Source organism: Anarrhichthys ocellatus, unplaced genomic scaffold (genome assembly GCF_004355925.1).
Source record: "Anarrhichthys ocellatus isolate YVR2014 unplaced genomic scaffold, GSC_Weel_1.0 scaffold3, whole genome shotgun sequence".
Taxonomy (NCBI): domain Eukaryota; kingdom Metazoa; phylum Chordata; class Actinopteri; order Perciformes; family Anarhichadidae; genus Anarrhichthys; species Anarrhichthys ocellatus.
Window position 1 is genome coordinate 13,275,751 of NW_022280033.1, and position 17,727 is coordinate 13,293,477.

General features: G+C 42.9%; 4 protein-coding genes across 8 annotated transcripts in view; 2 read left to right on the top strand and 2 right to left on the bottom strand.

Annotated features, from left to right (window-relative positions):
• The window catches only part of nolc1 (nucleolar and coiled-body phosphoprotein 1), a 7,827-nt gene extending 5,632 nt beyond the window's left edge, over positions 1–2,195 (bottom strand). For 2 of the 4 annotated variants that reach the window (XM_031871908.1, XM_031871898.1), the window contains exons 1-6: positions 2,034–2,192; positions 1,659–1,714; positions 826–974; positions 584–711; positions 389–491; positions 157–278 (exon numbers count right to left, since the gene is read on the bottom strand). In XM_031871908.1, the coding sequence (XP_031727768.1) occupies positions 157–278; positions 389–491; positions 584–711; positions 826–974; positions 1,659–1,714; positions 2,034–2,144 (669 nt within the window). In that variant the 5' untranslated portion in view covers positions 2,145–2,192. Of the gene's footprint in view, positions 1–156; positions 279–388; positions 492–583; positions 712–825; positions 975–1,658; positions 1,715–2,033 lie in introns of all 4 variants that reach the window. The other 2 variants (XM_031871918.1, XM_031871890.1) reach the window with 2 other exon arrangements.
• A 376-nt stretch (positions 2,196–2,571) lies between these two features.
• Positions 2,572–5,036, top strand: mrps6 (mitochondrial ribosomal protein S6). The gene is made up of 2 exons (XM_031872005.1): positions 2,572–3,015; positions 4,921–5,036. The coding sequence occupies exon 1, from the start codon at positions 2,677–2,679 to the stop codon at positions 3,007–3,009; it is 333 nt and encodes a 110-aa protein (XP_031727865.1). The 5' UTR covers positions 2,572–2,676; the 3' UTR covers positions 3,010–3,015; positions 4,921–5,036.
• A 1,078-nt stretch (positions 5,037–6,114) lies between these two features.
• On the top strand, positions 6,115–14,053 carry psap (prosaposin). Of its 2 annotated transcripts, XM_031871934.1 has the most exons (15): positions 6,115–6,226; positions 8,781–8,914; positions 9,070–9,144; positions 9,271–9,396; positions 10,156–10,371; positions 10,456–10,599; positions 10,687–10,743; positions 11,089–11,094; positions 11,587–11,739; positions 11,847–11,939; positions 12,047–12,230; positions 12,583–12,746; positions 12,830–12,910; positions 13,078–13,185; positions 13,285–14,053. In XM_031871934.1, the coding sequence occupies exons 1-15, from the start codon at positions 6,193–6,195 to the stop codon at positions 13,318–13,320; spliced, it is 1,611 nt and encodes a 536-aa protein (XP_031727794.1). In that variant the 5' UTR covers positions 6,115–6,192; the 3' UTR covers positions 13,321–14,053. The 2 variants fall into 2 exon arrangements, with proteins under 2 accessions (XP_031727794.1, XP_031727803.1); XM_031871943.1 differs by lacking the exon at positions 11,089–11,094.
• A 489-nt stretch (positions 14,054–14,542) lies between these two features.
• The window catches only part of slc29a3 (solute carrier family 29 member 3), a 5,224-nt gene continuing 2,039 nt past the window's right edge, over positions 14,543–17,727 (bottom strand). The window contains exons 5-7 of the mRNA XM_031871994.1: positions 17,190–17,416; positions 16,860–17,022; positions 14,543–15,655 (exon numbers count right to left, since the gene is read on the bottom strand). Of these exons, the coding sequence (XP_031727854.1) occupies positions 15,028–15,655; positions 16,860–17,022; positions 17,190–17,416 (1,018 nt within the window). The 3' untranslated portion in view covers positions 14,543–15,027. The remainder of the gene's footprint in view (positions 15,656–16,859; positions 17,023–17,189; positions 17,417–17,727) is intronic.

The window sequence follows — 17,727 nt, forward strand, 5'->3', positions numbered from 1 at the left end:
ACACACACACACACACACACACACACACACACACACACACACACGTATATACACACACACACCTCGTACAATCACTGTTTAATGAGGTTGCTCTACATTTAACTATTAAAATCCATGCAATGACATTTAGATATGGCCAGACTCTTCTTTGCATACCTTGGCTGGTTCTTCATCTTCAGAATCTGAGGAACTATCTTCGCTGCTCGCCGGCTTTTTCTGAGCAGCAACTTTAGCAGGAACGGCTGGTTTGGGTGTTGTGACGGAACCAGCCTTGGGTTCTAATAATCAGAGGGAAATTAGATGAAACATTTCATTATCAGCTCAATTTTAGTTCACAATTCAAAGCGGTTGATGACACAATATTAATGATGTCTGGCTCTAAACTCACTCGGTGTAGAGGGTTTGGCGGGCTGCTCAACCTCAGAATCGGATTCTTCACTGCTAGAGCTGCTGTCTTTCTTCCTTACTGCAGCAGGCGACTTCACAGGAGCCTTTGCGCAGAAACAAAATCCTTTAGCATAAATGCACAAGCTTAGCCTTCAACCAATGACTAGGTCACTATAATTTGGATGTTTCCTCCTACTTTTGCAGGTGTCTTTGCAGGAGCCTTCTCTTCAGAGTCACTGGAGTCTTCACTGCTGCTGGATGCAGCTTTACTAGCTTTACTAGCTTTACTAGCTGCTGCTGCTTTAGCAGGCACGGCCTTGGCTGCTAAAACAAACAGAAACATAATCTGATAATGCGGTACAAAATTCCAGAATGGCACATTACTGACACAATTCGACCAGATTTATCAGTTCTCCATGTCAAACAGATCGACATTACCTGCAGGGGCTGCATTGGTTGGTTTCGCAACAGCTTCTTCATCCTCGCTGCTGGAGCTCTCTGCACTGGTTTTTGCTTTCTTGGCTGACGGACCGCTTGCAGCTTTACCCTTGTTAGGAGGCACCTTTCGTTTCCTGGCTTCGGGCGACCTAGGAAGACCCATTGTTACATTAAAGCTCACATTGTGTTTTTGCCCGGTTTCCCCTCAACAACAGAGGAGAAGAGCGACAGAGTGTATCGATGAGAGATCCTGGAGCTGCTGCTAAGGGAGCAAATAAAGACTAGGATAGTGGGACTGCAGCAGTGGGGATTCTATATATTAATTAATAAATACAGCAAAAATGGGTAATGACTGGCATCACCATAAATGTACTAGTGTTAACCAAATGACAAACTGTTGTCCATACGTCAGATGTTAAATTAGCTATTAACGTGTTTTTAAATTATATACACAAGGCTATTCTCTACTTAATTGTAAGCTTGATGAGCTAACAGAGTATCACAAATTCAAGGGTTTGCAGATCATTTAAGTTTCACCTCGTAATGTGACCAGTTTAAGCACTAATCTGTGAGGGAAACATGTGCTTATGTTTGCACATGTTCACTTTAAAATACAAAACAGTGTTCAGTATGCTTTGAGGCAGATTTGTGCTCTGGAGGGATTCTGAGAGTAGACAACAAATCTGGTCAGCCATGAGAGCATTTGATAGAGGGGGGGGGGGGGAGATACTTACAACGCTGGTAGGCCATATTTTCAAAGTATATTGATATTACTAAAAACGTAATAAGCTTTGGCATTGGCTGAGGGACGAAAATGAGAATAAGCAACTCACTTCACCCAGAAGTCGTAGATGTTGAGGAGGCTCTCGTCATTTTGATCTTGATGAGTCTGTAGAGAAACACGTGAAGCACCAACGTAGCCCAACAAGTCCATCAGTTTCAAGGTTTACACAATGTAACAATCAGTTGCAATTTCCCACAATGCAAACCCCCCACTGTATGATTCGCATTTACAATGTAACAGATGCGAACGTTAATATTTGCGTTAATAAGTGGTAGATGAAACATAACTTGTGCACGTGCCCCTACACGTGTTAATTTAACCAGTGGCTGCACGGTCACTGTACGTTACATAGCTATTGTTGTAGTTTTACTCCTCGTGCAGCAACTTCACGTCAAAGCTATAGACAACACGACAGGCCGCTTACCACTTTAGTCTGTTTCAGAAACTGCTGAGCCGCCTTTGTGAACTTGTTCTCCAGCAGGAATGAATATACGCATTTGTAAAGATCACTCGGCTTCGCGTTTTGTTCCGCCATCTTCAACACGCTCCTGGAAGGAAAGGAAGTGAACGGAACATGTGAGCATGTGCGTAGGCGCCTATTGATGACGTTACCATGGTCTTCAAAAGCGTACACGACTTTGGTTTTTGAATAAGAGTTTGAGGCATTTTAACCTATGTTTTGAAGCATTTGTCCATGGTTTGGACACAATTCATTCATGTTGTGCATTTATAAAAGTTACAGCTCTGTTTAAAAAAAATATCTCGGTCTTGTAGCATCAGGAAGTCTCGTGACACCTCATTAGGAATCTCAATTTCCTCCCAGGATTTGTTATTCATTCAAAATATATTCGTTTAGTGGGAGTTTATTAGTAGCACCACATTTATACTCTCCTATTTTCCAGATTTGATTTGTCATTTTGTTATCAACATAGACGCAGACTTTATACGTCATCACCAAAGACCTTCCTCGTCCCTCGTGTCATAACATGGTCGCCTAATCTGGCAATGACACGGACCCACAGCCATCTGAATTAAACGTGCGAATCGAGGATTTCTTCGCCGAAGCCATGCCTCGCTACGAACTGGCCCTGATCCTGAAGGCGATGCAGCGGCCGGGGACGTCGGCTGCTCTCCGGCGGACAGTGGAGACTTTGATGGAGCGGGGCGCGGTGGTGAGGCACCTGGAGAACTTGGGGGAAAGACTGTTGCCCTACACGATAACCAAACACAATGAGAGGCACAGCCGAGGGGGATACTTTCTGGTCGATTTCTACGCAGCCCCCAGCATCCTCACGGGCTTACTGGATCATCTGCACCGCGATGTGGACGTGGTGAGGCCCACTGTGCTGAAGAAGGACGACCAGGTTCCCAGCAGTAACTGCTGTGGCCCCCAACAGTGATCGAATGTAAGGAGTGGTTGATGTGTGGCCAAGTGCATCGGTGCTAACCATGTGTCTGTTTAAAAAGTAAACCCACAGCTGGTGCAAGAATGTCGTTTTCACTCACACTAGTTTGCACAAGTTGCTAAAAGGTTGGGACTCTTGTGTCATAACTGTTCCATGCATGGATGTAGTGCTGCAATTAAATCATATTTCCATCATTTATTAACCTTCTTAATCAATGATTAAATAATTTCTTCAGTAAAATGTCAAACACAATGATACATGCCTATCACAGGTTAAGATGGAGCTCAATGTGATAAAGTAAAAAGCTGCAGTTTTCATTCTATATTATAAAACCAAGAAGGTCAAACGAGCCATTGCAGTTATGAAGCTGTGCCATCCAATGTTTTGCTGTTTGCACGAGGGGTTTAAGAAAATATCGATACGCTTCAGTGTCGCAATATTTTTTGTGATATGGTATTGATTCTCAAAATGGTGTCGTTTCCATGCAAAAAATCACAGCAGACTGGCTGAGAGTGCACTCAAAGGAGTGCTGTGGCATTGAATGTTACAGGCACCGTGATAAATATAAATGCAGATCTCACTGTTCTGAGAGCATAGAAAGCTAAACTTTTTTTAACTCAGATTTTGCATTATGAATGTGTGTTCTATAATCTATGACAGTTTTCTTAGAATTGGACCGTGAGGATTTCTGGGAATCCCTGATGAGGTCTTTAAACTAGCTTTTGTCAGGTCGGTCCCATCTTAGAACAGTTCACACATCGCGCTTGAACGTGGATTTGCGAGCGCCGAGCCAAAGCAGACTTGCCTTTGATCGATGAGCTCCAAAAAACAGTGTGTGAAGACAAAGTCAGAGCTTACATTTGTGTAGTGTGGTCTAAGTATTACAGTATCACCATATTGAGTATTAACCCATGTATCGTGATACTTATCGTATCGCGAGATTATTGCCAATAAACAGCCCTAGTCTGCATATATTAGTTGACAAACACAAGGTCATGGACTTGCCAATTCATTTACTAATCATTTCAGTACAACCTGGTTAACAAGGAACAATGAATAGAAAGGGCCCAAAACCATGCATACACACATTTATTTTCTCGGCAGCTATAAGGCAATATAAGGCAGCAGGTCCGTCCCTAAAATAGATGGATATATATGGATAGCCATGCTGTTTTTATCAACTAATAGGTTAGTGGAATTAATCTAAAAATCTGTAAAAAAAAAAAAAAAAAGTTTAAGTATTGACATCAAGCTGTTGGTTAAAAATGCTATCAGCAATAAGAGTGATGTCCAAAGTGACCACTTAGGCAACTATCAGACAGATACGTGTGTTGCTATTATTGATTTGAGGACTCTGTGCCCTGCCTCATATGTGTTCTGTCTTCTTGTATGTGAAAGTACGCTTAGACTTAGGACATGAAAGACACATGCTTGTCTCTGCTCAAGGGTACCTTAGGGAATAAGTCACATGCTTATGTAAATAGAACATGCACTACAGTGAAAGACGTAATGCAGTTGGCCTCCTTGTAGCTAACAATCGTGAATAAAGAAGAACTCCCCAGATAAAGTAGATCAGTGTAGGCCAATTAACAAGAAGTTGCCGTACAGAAATGCTAAAAATATGTGAATTACGAAATGTTGTCGCCTTTGCATAGTTTCTCAAATGTACATTTTCATTCAACTGTAAAATGTCATGCTCCACATATCTTTGTCACAATTCTTTATGAATCAACTGTAGTGGATTTGTATCAAAATGTTATTGGGATGTTTCAGAGCAATCTTACAATGACTTCATTAAATGTGTTCATGCAGTCAATGTCCTTTACCTTCTGTTTATGGAGCTCATGCTGTGCTGACCGTGCTGTAACTTAACCCAATGTAATATTTGTTCCCTTTGTTTTACAGGTTTCCACCGCTCATATCCAGACCGTGTACAGTGTGATGCTTCCCTATTTGATCTTTTCCATTGGTGTTGACCTACATTTTGAAGTTATATCATAATAAACTACTTCTCTTTCTCATTTGCAAGTTTTCTTGACTATTTGTTAAAACATGTTCGGCATGTGCACCACATAGTGTTAAATAATGTGATAGCAGTTTCAGTTCTTTTTATTCATTTGGCTAGACAGTGCAGTTCTGAATTCTTGTGGTTGAGTAGCATTTCGGACTTGGAGAACACACTGTACGTAATAAACAACTGCCACTGAGCTTCCAAGCCTGGGTATTTTCTCCTCATTGGATCAAATTAAACAAACCCCCATTTATTTCAAGAGACCAAGGCTACCAGTGTTCTCCCGGGACTTTCCGGGGCGCGTTTATCTTAATTAGCTGGAATGGCAATTGTGTAAATCCACCTTTGCTTGGCCGTGTCTAACCCCACTACAGTCATCGCACACCATGCATTTATGAAGTGGGGACAATTTACATTACCGATTTTAATTCAGTAGGTAGGAATTAGCATTGACTTGTGTTGTCTTATAAATACATTTCTATTTAGATAACATTAAGAAAACATTTTTTAATCAACTATACAGCCACCACTGGAAAAACTGTCTGTAAAAACCCTAATGTTTAGTGTAGTATCTGATAATAACCCCTGTGTTACTATTAAACATATATCAAACATGCACTATTAAACATCTCACTTGTTTTACGCACCTGGCTGCAGGAGGCAATACTTTTCAAACTGTTTTAAGAAATCTTATGTATAAATGTATTTGTGGGCTTAATGACTGAAAATGTCTTGGTTTTATCCAACATAAGGTTTAGTAGCACACAGCTGTGGAGACATTGGTACAGCTGTCTCTTTGTAAGGCATTGCTAGGCCTGTGCACTTTTATTGTTAATATTTGTCTTATATGGGCCCTGAGTCTGAAATAAAGTTTGATTGATTGATATATATATATATATAAGTATATATATATACATATGTGTATTTAAAGACATTTATATTCAAATTAATTCAAATTAAAATGTCTTTAAATACGTTCTGATCTTTAGAAGCTTGTATGATCACATCAGGCAAAGGCCAAGGCAGTCACATGTCTGGTTGAGTAGTCAGCTGACGGTGAGACGTCATAAAAGCAGATCCACGGGCCTCCGTCTGCATTGCAGTGTTCACAGCTCACCGGATAGCTTCATCCACCACGCAGAGACGAGCCAGAAAACTGCTGAGTCATGCTGCTCCTAACTCTACTTTTCGTGTCCTCAGGTAACGTTAACACGCAGGGAAATGTTGTCTCGTACAAAGTCGGTGATACTGCTCAGACAGCGGTCAATGCACTGTACAGTGTGTCTGGTTGTGTAACTACGTAGCTCACGCGAAGTGCGTTACAACACGAGAAGGCGGAAGCCTTTCAAGCAGCTCTTGTAAACACTAACAAATCGGACTACGTTAACTTCAACAGAACGCGCTGCTTTGTACCGAAGATATGTTGGTTTTTAAATGCAGACGTCGGGTGTTTGTCCTCATTAAATGAATATGCAACATTAAATCTATAAACGAGGTCTGTTCTGTGAAGCTCGGCGGTTTCCTTTTGAGGTTTTGAGGCGTAATTGTTGGCCCGCTCGCTAACGTTAGCCAGATATCGCTAGTTATTAACACTTATTCCACTTTCGTCTATAGTTAGAACTTGTCTTAAATACGTATTTGTTGTTTATAGGCACATCCCCATAAATCTAGCTACATCAGCAGCTAACGTTAGCTTAGTAACACATTCGGGTGCGTGTATGTGTTCATTTTTTATCAATAAAACGTATCTTTGTTAGGGCTGATGCGTCCTAACTTGCCTGCTTTGACCAGACAATGAATGTGCCTTTTTATTTGTTGACCCTTTTTCTGGTTGAACGAGGACGTTCAGATAGGACCCTCTAAACCAGCCACTTTCATTTCAGCTTTTCAGTCAAAGGTAAATGCAGTTTTAAAGCTGTTTTCGATTTTTGTTCCTCAAAATGTCTTTGTAAGTCAGTGGGAACTGTTGCCACTATTTGTCTCCACGTGCACGCTCTGGCACCAAGAGCTGAGCTGTTTGTACTTTATGTTCCGACAAAACCGGGACAGGGAAATCAGCAGTTGCCGAAGTTATTGCTGCCATGCATAACATGGCTTCATGGCTTTTAATAAGATTAAGTGATGACTTGACCCTGCGTTATTTGAAGTATGGATCTGAAATGATTCACCAATGACCTGTTTCTTCTTATCAAAACACAAGCTGTGGTTCTTGCAGTATTGATTCCATCAAGTCTGTGCTTTGTGTATTTTGTGCTTATCTTCAATCTGACTTCTGGTTAAAGAATAGTTTTCATTTAATGTCGTCATTGCTCTTGCACATTCTTTCATGTGACTGTAATAGGATTAGGGTTCACTTATGATGTTGAACCAGTGTTATGTTGCCTTCCTATTTAACTGATGTCTCTGCTACACAGAAACTCTTTCTCAGGCCACCAGCTGTTGAACAAAGCAGTCTGAATCTTGCTTTAAGCCCTCTGTGCTTCAATGTGACATGTGATGCTGATTCACTGTTTTGATGAGATCTGTTTCAGAATCACGGTCACAGGAAGTGAGTCAAACATAGGCCTGGACATTTGTACTAGTACCTTTTCTCTAACGAATGACTTGTTTTTCTGCAGAGTATCATAACACGAAGCCAACAAGTATACAAGACGCACTTCTCTCGCTGTGTATTGCCTTGTTAACAGTTTATTGGTGTGTGGACATGTCCTCCTTGTAGCCCGTCTGCTTGGGAACAGTTTGTTATTTAGTCAGACTGCTCATGTGACTAGTGGAGGGTGGGGTGGGGTGGGGGGGGGCCCTTCCTGTCTCCTAGTGGTGTAACTGGGTTATATGAAGATGTGTTGACCTCCGTTGCCAAATCATGGTTGTTATCACCAAAGGCTATTCTCTGGACTCGGCAACTTTTGCATTTTAACGGTATTCTAGTTATAATTTCAATTTCTGATTTATGAGACGTGACTATCTGATTCTAGCTCTGTTTTTCAAGCAGGTTGTGAAACCAGGAAAGATGCTGCAAGCTATTGGGTTCTTTCCCATATGACTTTTTCCACTTCAGTAAAATGGAGAACTGAAAAGATTACCTCCCTATTATATATATATATATATATATATATTTTTTTTTTTGCATTGGCCCACTAATGCCCCTTTCAGCACACATGGTGTTTATGTAAATGATTGGGTGGTATTTCTTCTTGGTCTGTTGCTTTCTTACTGGCTGGCTGTTGCTGGGAGATAGTGTCAGATTGAGAGGTATATGCTAATGCGACTTAACGGTCATAGCTAATAGGATTTACTGTGTTTTTCCGTGATTGCAGTTATAAAACAGTTTCAAGAGTATTTACCCACAATCCTCAGTGTTGGAAGTACTTCAATCTTCAACATATCGTAACATTTTTGTCTTCCCTTTCTACAGGTTTGTTCTTCAAATCAAACCTGCCGTTACAAAGTTGAAAGTGAATTCTTAATAAGTTCCTCTTTTGTTTTAATGTTATGAGGAAGTATGCCACCCTTGAGTTACCCCATGTGGGTCCCACTGGCCCCCCCAGGAAGATCAATTTAATAACCTCAAACCAATGCAGGCAGTGGTTTCTAAAGAAAGAAACCGAATTTGAAGTCTGCAGCATAAAAGACTATTTTGGCTTGTGCCTTGTTTACCTCCTTTAAGCAGTAATATGATATCAGGAATAAGGTTTTGTTACGCGTCTGCTTCTTCTGAAAGGTATGACATTTGACTCTTTTGTCTATCTTGCAGTTGTAGCGACCCCTCTGCTGGGCACTGAGCAGTGTGCTCGTGGCCCCCCCTACTGGTGTCAGAATGTAAAGACGGCGTCTCTGTGCGGCGCGGTGACTCACTGCCAGCAGAATGTCTGGAACAAGCCTCAGATGGTGAGTGACGATGCCATTCATATTCTTTTGTTTACTCTAAAATGATATTGAAATGTTTCACCAACAGAAGGCACATGCTAGTCTTAAACCTCCGCACATTCCTTATTTGTGTTTGATATTATTTACACTTGACAAACCCACTCGTCTGCTTTCAGAAAACCGTGCCATGTGACTTGTGTAAAGAGGTGTTGATGGTGGTGGAGCAGATGCTGAAGGACAATGGCACTGAGGTAAGATTTAAAATCCCAATCACTTGTGTGTTGAAAAAACATTTGATAAGAAAATGAGTGGTCAGCTAATTTTACCAAGACTTTCACTCCTTTGGAAGACTTATGTGGGAATTGACGTCATTGCAGGCTGAGATTCTTGGGTACCTGGAGAAGGCCTGCCAGCTCATCCCTGATAAAAGTTTCTCTGCCGAGTGCAAGGAGATGGTGGACGACTACTACCCCGTCATTATCGGGATCATTAAAGGAGAACTGGTGAGCACAGTCGACCCGTTTGTCCGAGTCTTGGCCTGTTTTCAGTTTGAATATAGACGGGAAAGCCTGCGGGTGAAGGTCCAGGGTTGTAACAATTAACCAAAATGACTGTTTAGGCACATCACAAGGTGCGTGTTGATAAGGTTGGCATTTACAACTGTATTGGATGCTTTAGATAAGACTTGTTAACGCTTATTGGAGATCAGATCAGACCTCTTTTATGACTCAGTAAATGGTCCATCTGCCCCTCGGTGTCGAAACGGAAAAGAGAAGTGGCTGTTAGCAAAGCGCAGTGAGCTGAATAAGGGCTATTGATGGGGAAGCGAGTCAAAGTCTAAATGGGAACAGAGTAGTCATTGTGTAATACTCAACCTCATGACTGGGAGCATTTGGTGTTGCTTTCTTTGTGTCAACTCTCACCTGCTGCAACTGTGGGAATCAAAGAGATGGTTCTTTACAGATCACATTAAAAGCGTAATTTTGGTATATTGCTAAGTTTTTGTAATGTACAGTTTTGTTTTTTTTACACATCGTCTTTGTTTAGTTTGCCAAGTTTGGAAATTAAGAGTATTGATCAATCTCAACAGAACATGCCATTTCTAGAGATCTTCAAGTGTCATCCATAGTTTAGGCTCAGGTTAGATTATTTACTTCTGCTAACATGTATAAAAGACTTTTGAAATAAATCGCTTGATGATGACATGACCATAAAAATATTCTAGTTGTTGAAGTAACTTAAAGTTGTGTGTGTGTTTTCAGGAGGACCCCAGCGTGGTGTGTGGCGCCATGGGGCTGTGTCAGTCCCAGCAGGCAGCCCTGGCTAAGGCTCACGCCCAGGAGCAGCTCGTGTCCAATGAAATCCCTCAGTTGGACCTTGCCATTCAAGTGTCCCCCTTCCTCCTCAACGTGCCCGGGCTCCTCTATCCTCAGGAGAGCCTAAAGCAAAAGGCCCCCAAACAAGAGAGTCCAAAGCAGGTACACAGTTTACCTGCCCTCAACTATCGCCACCTGTTGACGAGTATCATCTTAATTTGGCCCTGAATCTTGCCTTCCCTGCAGGGAAGTGATGACGTGTGCCAGGACTGTGTCAAGTTCCTGACTGATGCTCAAGCCGAAGCCAAGGCCAACACCTCATTTGTCAACTCGCTCATTGAGAATATTGAGAACCAGTGTGACCTGCTCGGACCAGGCATGTCTGCCCTGGTGAGAGCCCTTTATGAGTGAAGGAGGTTTGATTAAATGCATGCTTTTCTTTATTAAAATCACATAACTTGTTTTTCCTCATTGCAGTGCAAGGAGTATGTCGGCCAGTATGGCGTCCTCGTTATTCAGCAGCTCATGTCCATGGTGAGTGTCCTCCTAATGCAACGAGCTGATTTCAAAAGAAAGGAAAACCTTTTTGTGTTTATGTTTAATCCACGGTTTAACATGACTGGTCAATATAATTAATGACACGCTTAATCATCAATACTAAAGAGTCTGATAACTTGTCGGTTTGCTAGTGCGAAGTTCATATTCGGTCTTGCAGCACCACCTGGCCTGCTGACCTCAATTGATCCACATCTTTAAAATCTCTTTCTGATTTCTGTGTTTTTTTTTTGCCCTGTGTTCCTCCTCCTACCTTTCTCCTCTCCATTAATGTTGTCCTGCTCTGTTTTTCTCCTGCTCTGGCTTTTGTGTGCTGCTCCCCAGGAACAGGTATGTCTTTCCGTGTTTTCTGCCTGTGGCCTCTTAACCCTTTTAGCTCTTGCTGCTTGTGCTGTCCACTCCTAGTGCTACTCCCCTGACCCTGTAGCGATGCATGTAAATGATGACCCTCATTAGAAGGGAGACTACTTTATTTAACCTGAACACTGTGCTTGTGTGGCTAATGTCTTGACGCTTGCATCAAATGAGCATACGGTGCTGTTGTATGTGAAAACCAAGTCATGACTTCCAAGCAGAGTGATTCACTGGTCTTCACTAACATTGAAGTAGCTAGCCCTATTTTGCCAGTATGGGTGTGTGGCTTTGTTTGGTGCTGGCTAAAGTAAGTGGAGTTAGATTTATTTTTTGTGAAATAGAAACCTGTGGATATTGCATGTGGTGGCAATGTTGTGGAATGGTGTGCACACACATGGCGTGCAGTATGGCACTTTATCTAGACCTTTCTCGATGTATTCATAAGTAACGATCTCTTTGTGATCTTAGGAACCCAAGGACATCTGTGTCCACGCTGGCTTCTGTACTGCTGTGAAGAAGTCCATTCCCATGCTGATGCTGCACGCCGCCAAGACTGTACCTGCCGCCAAGACTGTACTTGCTGCCAAGCTTTTCCCCGCCACCAAGATCGAGTCTGCTAAGGTAAGTCATGGTGGGCGCCCGGCTGCTGACTCCTGCCAGTGCTTCATAATGATACAAGATGGACCAGTATTGTACATGCACATGAGACGGTGCCTTCTGTGTTCCAGCCCATGGTGCGAGTCCGTGAGTCCCCCAAGTGTGCCATCTGCGAGTTTGTGATGAAGGAGTTGGAGTCTCAATTGGAGGATCAGAAAACTGAGGTGGGGATTTGCGCTACTAGATGTATCCAATATGGCATTAAAACGACTGTAAACATACTGTTGGACTCTGCTCCAGTGTCGAGCTGATCCATTTGTCTCTGTCTCAGGAGGAGTTGGTTCATGCTGTGGAGAAGGTGTGCACATACCTGCCCTCCTCTCTGAGTGCCCAGTGTAAGGACCTGATTGAGACCTACGGCCAGGCCATCATTGAGCTTCTGGTGCAGCAGGCTGACCCAAAGGCCATCTGCACAGTGTTGGCACTCTGCAATGACGCTAGCCGTGCATTTGTCCGTAAGTTTGCAGTAGATGTTTGATTCAAACTACACAGAAAGCTCAGGATGCGTTTGTTGAATTTTCTATAAAGAATATAAACCATCATCCTAATTTGAGGCAGTTTCATCCTAGAATCTGGCAACATAATGTGCTCCATTTAAAACTGTAACCAGACCGGTGTTTTGCTGATGTTGTATAAAATGTCAAAGTTAAGCTGGCCCCATGTGAGGCTGTGTATGTGTGATCTGTAAAATCAAACTGCTCCGTTAGGTGCGACGTCTTATTGGAATGTTTTTATTTACGTCGGAGGGCCAAAGATGTACTTCCCCGTACGGATATTAACGGTGATTTCTGTTCTAATTCTCTCCAGCTGCACTCGACCAGAAGGTCTTTAAGACTGGTGGCTACTGCGACGTATGCAAGATGGCCGTTGGTTACATCGATGGCATTCTGGAGAAGAATGCAACAGAGGCAGAGATTGAGGAGGCCGTGAGGAAAGTTTGCAGCTTCCTGCCCAAATCTTTTCAGACCGAGGTGATTAGTCATAGTAGTTTGATCTCCTTACCTTGTGTACCTTTTTACCTTTCCTCCTTGTAAACCGTTGTCTTTGTCAACAGTGTGACCAGATGATTCAACAGTATGAACCAATGATGATCCAACTGCTTCTCCAGATGCTCGACCCAGACTTTGTGTGCATGGTAAACTACATTCACTCATAACAAGAACACTTTATCGTTAAGTTTCTTGGTTGTGCCAAGGAAACATGAGTACTCACGTCTGTCATAAGTTGTTGGTATATTTAGCGTGCATGTAGCCAAGTCTATTATCTGAGCAGTGTGTGTGTGTGTGTGTGTGTACGTAACAGAAAATGGGAGCCTGTCCTGAAGCTGTGCGCAGGCTGCTGGGAACAGAGCAGTGCAGCTGGGGACCTGAATTCTGGTGCAAGAACATGGAGACAGCATCTCGATGCAATGTGAGTAGTTCAGTTGTATTTTGACACCTAAAGAGAGGCATTCTTGAGCCTGTTGTAACTATCGCCTACCAATACTGACCACTTGCTTCTGTCTTCTAGGCTGTGGCTCACTGCAGACGGCACGTGTGGGTATAGAGGAAGCACAAACTGACCTGTAGGGAATTAAAAGAGAAATTACTGTCGCGCTGCATCCCACTTTTAATTTTTGTCCCACTTGTTGTTTTTAATGACTGCAGTTTGTTTAAATTAACTTTGATATTTTGAATGATGTCATGGTGGAAAGGGACTGGGCGTTTGTTTTCCTGGGGGGTGTGGCGAGGGAGGAGTGATGTCTGCAGCTCAGCCTTTTACTGCTTCGCTAAGCAAAAGTCCCAAAGCTTCACTGTCGGGCTTTGCCGATTTGCATCATTTAGGTTGTACTTAACAATGTTGCTTGCAGAGTGGCCTATGTAAGGACACAGGTTGTATCATTTTAAATCGGCTGCAGAGTGCTACTTTCCTGATTGGTCTTCAGTGCTACCCCCCCCCCCCCCCCCCCCCCCCCCTTTTTTTTTGATTCCTTCTCACTGGAGTAACTGAACGTAAATGGGAGGAACCGCTCTGTGTTAAGAATATCCAGCAGTACATACTAGCAGTATATCTGATCCCTAAACAAATTATTTTGTAGCGAAAAAATGTGTTTCTGTATTAAGAGGATCTGGAGATAATCGATCCGAGAGTACCTCCCATTGTTTGCACTGTTCCTACTGTTTGTAAATCACTGTTTCTAACGTACAGAGAGCACCTCTAATTCAATTGTCTGCCTCAAGCCGCGAGCCAGCTGTCAGTCGATCTGTACATTTTTAACAATTAAAGTGATCCCAATCCACTTGGTTTCATTTATTTTGTTGTAACCTGACCATAACTCTGCATTCTTATCAAGCTTGTTACTTTACTCTTTCCAAAAGTACACGTTGCTCTTTATATACAACAATGTTCTTGGCCTATAATCTGCAACTTGCATATATACAGCTGACCATTTTGTAAATGACAGTCCCGCTCTAGATTAATTTGTGAAAGAAACATCTGCGTTAATCCATTTAGAGGAATACAGAAGGATGTCTTGAGAATTAAAACCATGTCAAAGATATGTAATATACTACATTAGTGCTAGCCATTTAAGGAATATATATTCCTAAGTATAAAAATGTGTATTTTGATCTCAAGTTACAGATGAAATTAACTACGCCATTGACAAAGCTAAATATTTAATGTAGATGAAGTTTGTGTTTAAGATGGAACATCGAATATTTAAGAAGGTGGCTACTTTCCTTCACTTCTACTGGACTGCAGTCTTTAAGAAATTATTAAAACCAACTTGTTACTGGAAATGTTCAGTTTATAAAGTCTGCTCAAGTTACAAGGTTTACAAACGACACACCATGTTCAACAACAACCGGCTTGTATCGCGTAGCAGAATGTCTCATGTAGCGGCTGTATCCCTCACTCGGCTCTGATGCTTCTTTGCCATCTGCATATTTTATTACAGTGGACCTGAAACGGCACCTTCTGCACAACTGATGTCCCACAAATTGAACCCCTTTGAACCAAATATTTTTTTGGTTCAGTTTTGCAATATGAAAATGTGGTTGCTTAATGTCCCTTATGGACTGTGCTCCTAAGGGCCACATCAGTGTAAACAATGCATATTAATGAGGCTTATCGGTCCTTTCCCTTCATGGCAGACAATTGGCTTTACTGGTGCATTTAGCATCAGTGCTTTGACTCCACTGTCCAGCGACTGTCTGCCGTATAGCTCAACTACACCACAGGAAATGACTAGGTTATTGCTCAACAGCCTGGTCAGATGTAGTGCACAATAAGCACTGAGAAAGCCGATCCCACAGCCAGTCCCAGAGTGAGAAAGAAGGACATGACCACTCCTGTGGCCTCTGCCAGCTCCCGGGGTACGACCTTAGGGCCGTAGATCATTGGCAGAGTGCCGAGGTAGCCATTGGTGAGGCCCAGCAGGCAGTTAAAGACCACGGGGTACATGTCGTTGGTGAAAAGCACAGTGTGGAGGTGGTCCCTTGGCTGGTAGTTGCAGAACATCAGAAGTGGCACCATGACAGAGCGACACAGCACCAGCACAGGCAGGACTCGACTGGTGGGACCAGGGACCTGCAGCCAGGCTGTGGCCTGCCTGCCACAGAAGTCCGCTACATTGTACAGGAGGAAGCTGGTGAGGGGCACAAAATAAGTGGTCGCCCAGGGGCTGCTGCTGTCTTTGTTGACGGACTGGATTCCCGAAGACACTGCGGGGAACACCATGATTGAGACGCAGAAGACGTAGAAGACGCTCACGCCGAGCACCCACGTCTTCCTGAGGATGGGCTGCAGTGGTGGGACGGAGACTCTGCTCCCTGTGCCTGCTGCTCCCCCCTCGCTCATCACCCCTGAACTGGTGCGCGCTGCTGCCTGCATGTAGTATCTAGAGAAAGGAGCGTAACGCAGCAAGTGACTCGTACAACTAAAATCTTTCACTATTAAAACTAAAATGATTGAACCTGTCCCCTAATCACTAGTTTTATCATTAGATTGTAATAATGCTGTCCTAAAGGGTATTTTTCAACCCTATTTTCCCATGTTTTTTTTTTTTTAAGGACTATTTCTGAGGCGAGAGCGCTGTATATGGCAGATGCCACACGGGCTGCAGTGTAATCATTTTGGGGTAATTTGGCACCATCAGTGTACGTCCACTGACGGGCTCTGATTCTGGAAGGAGTCTCGCTCAAGGAGATGTCTCGACCTGAAATCTCGTGAGGTGACGTGTTGCCGGAAGAAACCAGTGGAAAGGCGAGTTGACAGCCAGGCAGAGTTTGTGGTGTTGGGGTACAGAGATCGTAGCTCAGTGTTTTTAAGATATTCAATGTCAGAGCTGCGTATTTAGATGATTTCGACAATGTTTGAATTTGCTGTGACGCTATGACCAGAGGGAAAATAAGTGCTATAAAGAGTGGGACCTTTTGCTGCCTCAAAGATAAAGAAAAACCTTTTATTTCTCTGCAGCGTCCTTTCCATAATAAACGTATAATAACAGAGCCCGTCAGTGGCAAAACAAGCACTTTCAGTGAATGAAACATTACATTGACGCTGCACATTTACCCTTGCAGCTTGTTTTCACGGCTGATGATTACAGTGTTAGCCCTCAATACTGGACCCACTTAAAGAAAATGAATCACTTAGACACCAAAACATGAGAAATAACTTATTTACCTTTTAATCTTTAAAATGGCTTTTTAATGTCATTAGTCCAACTGTTAAATGCATCATTAAATAAAGACAAAAAAAAGGTGTTTATTGCTAGTGACCTTCATCAAACAGGATCTGCAAAATCAAAATGCACAAACCCAATAACTGGAATAGGTAAGATTATTTATTACAATGAATATTAAATAATTTGACCCCACTTTGTGTCGGATTTGAACACTTCTAACGTTGGCACCATCTGGTGGTGGTGGTGGGAGGAATACACTGTGGCTGATAGAATGCACACTGCTTAACTGTGATCTATAGTAGTGTAAATTTGACATGACAAGGGAAAGGTGTAATCATAACCTATATTTGTAATATTAGAATGCAGGGTGATGGATGCATCTGTATTGGAACCATAACCATCTTTGGCTGCTACCGACCTTGAATATGCCAGCTTTGGCAGCAGCAGATATGCGATGATGCAGAGCAGGATGAAGACGTCGGCTGTCAGGAAATAGACCAGAGCGCTGTCTGTCACATCCTTCGCCACTGCCAGGTCCACTATCGATGCTACTGCACTCAGCGTGCCTCCCATGCCCTGGCCTGAGACAACAAAGGACCTCCGCTAATGTATTGTGCAGTCAGTTCAAAAGAGACATACATCACATTATTTCATCAGTAAACCCTTAACGAAGCTGCTAAATAGTGCATATTTAGGATATTTGTACAATGGTAATGTATAAAGACAATATGACCTGACAGAGCCGTACCTGATATGAGAGCCTGAGAAATCCTCATGGGGAAATACCCACTCATCCCGAACACGCTGCCAGAGAAGAGGTTGGACGCTCCACTGACCACGGCCACACTGGCCAGCGTGCCGATAAAGAAATCCGTCCTGCAGTCCGACACATCCACCTTCACCAGCACCGTGGTCACCACAAACACCAGCAGGATGACGAAAAGAGAGGAAAGGATCCGCACGTTTGAAGATAACCTACCAGCGCCACATACACAGAGACGTACAGGGACAAGGCAGGAGTTCATCAAAGATCGGTCGATCAACTTAAACACAAACAGAAGCACATGTTTGGTGCTGTGGGACAAATGTGAGACAGTAAGCCATTAATTATCCACACGTCTTCTGCTGCAGGGGTGCTGTTCAAAATGACAATCTACAAGGGCATTGATAGGACAAATGTGACACTGTTAACACCCAAACATCCCGAGACAAAGAACCATGTGAAATGAATGTACTTTGGTGTGTGTGTGTGTGTGTGTGTGTGTGTGTGTGTGTGTGTGTGTGTG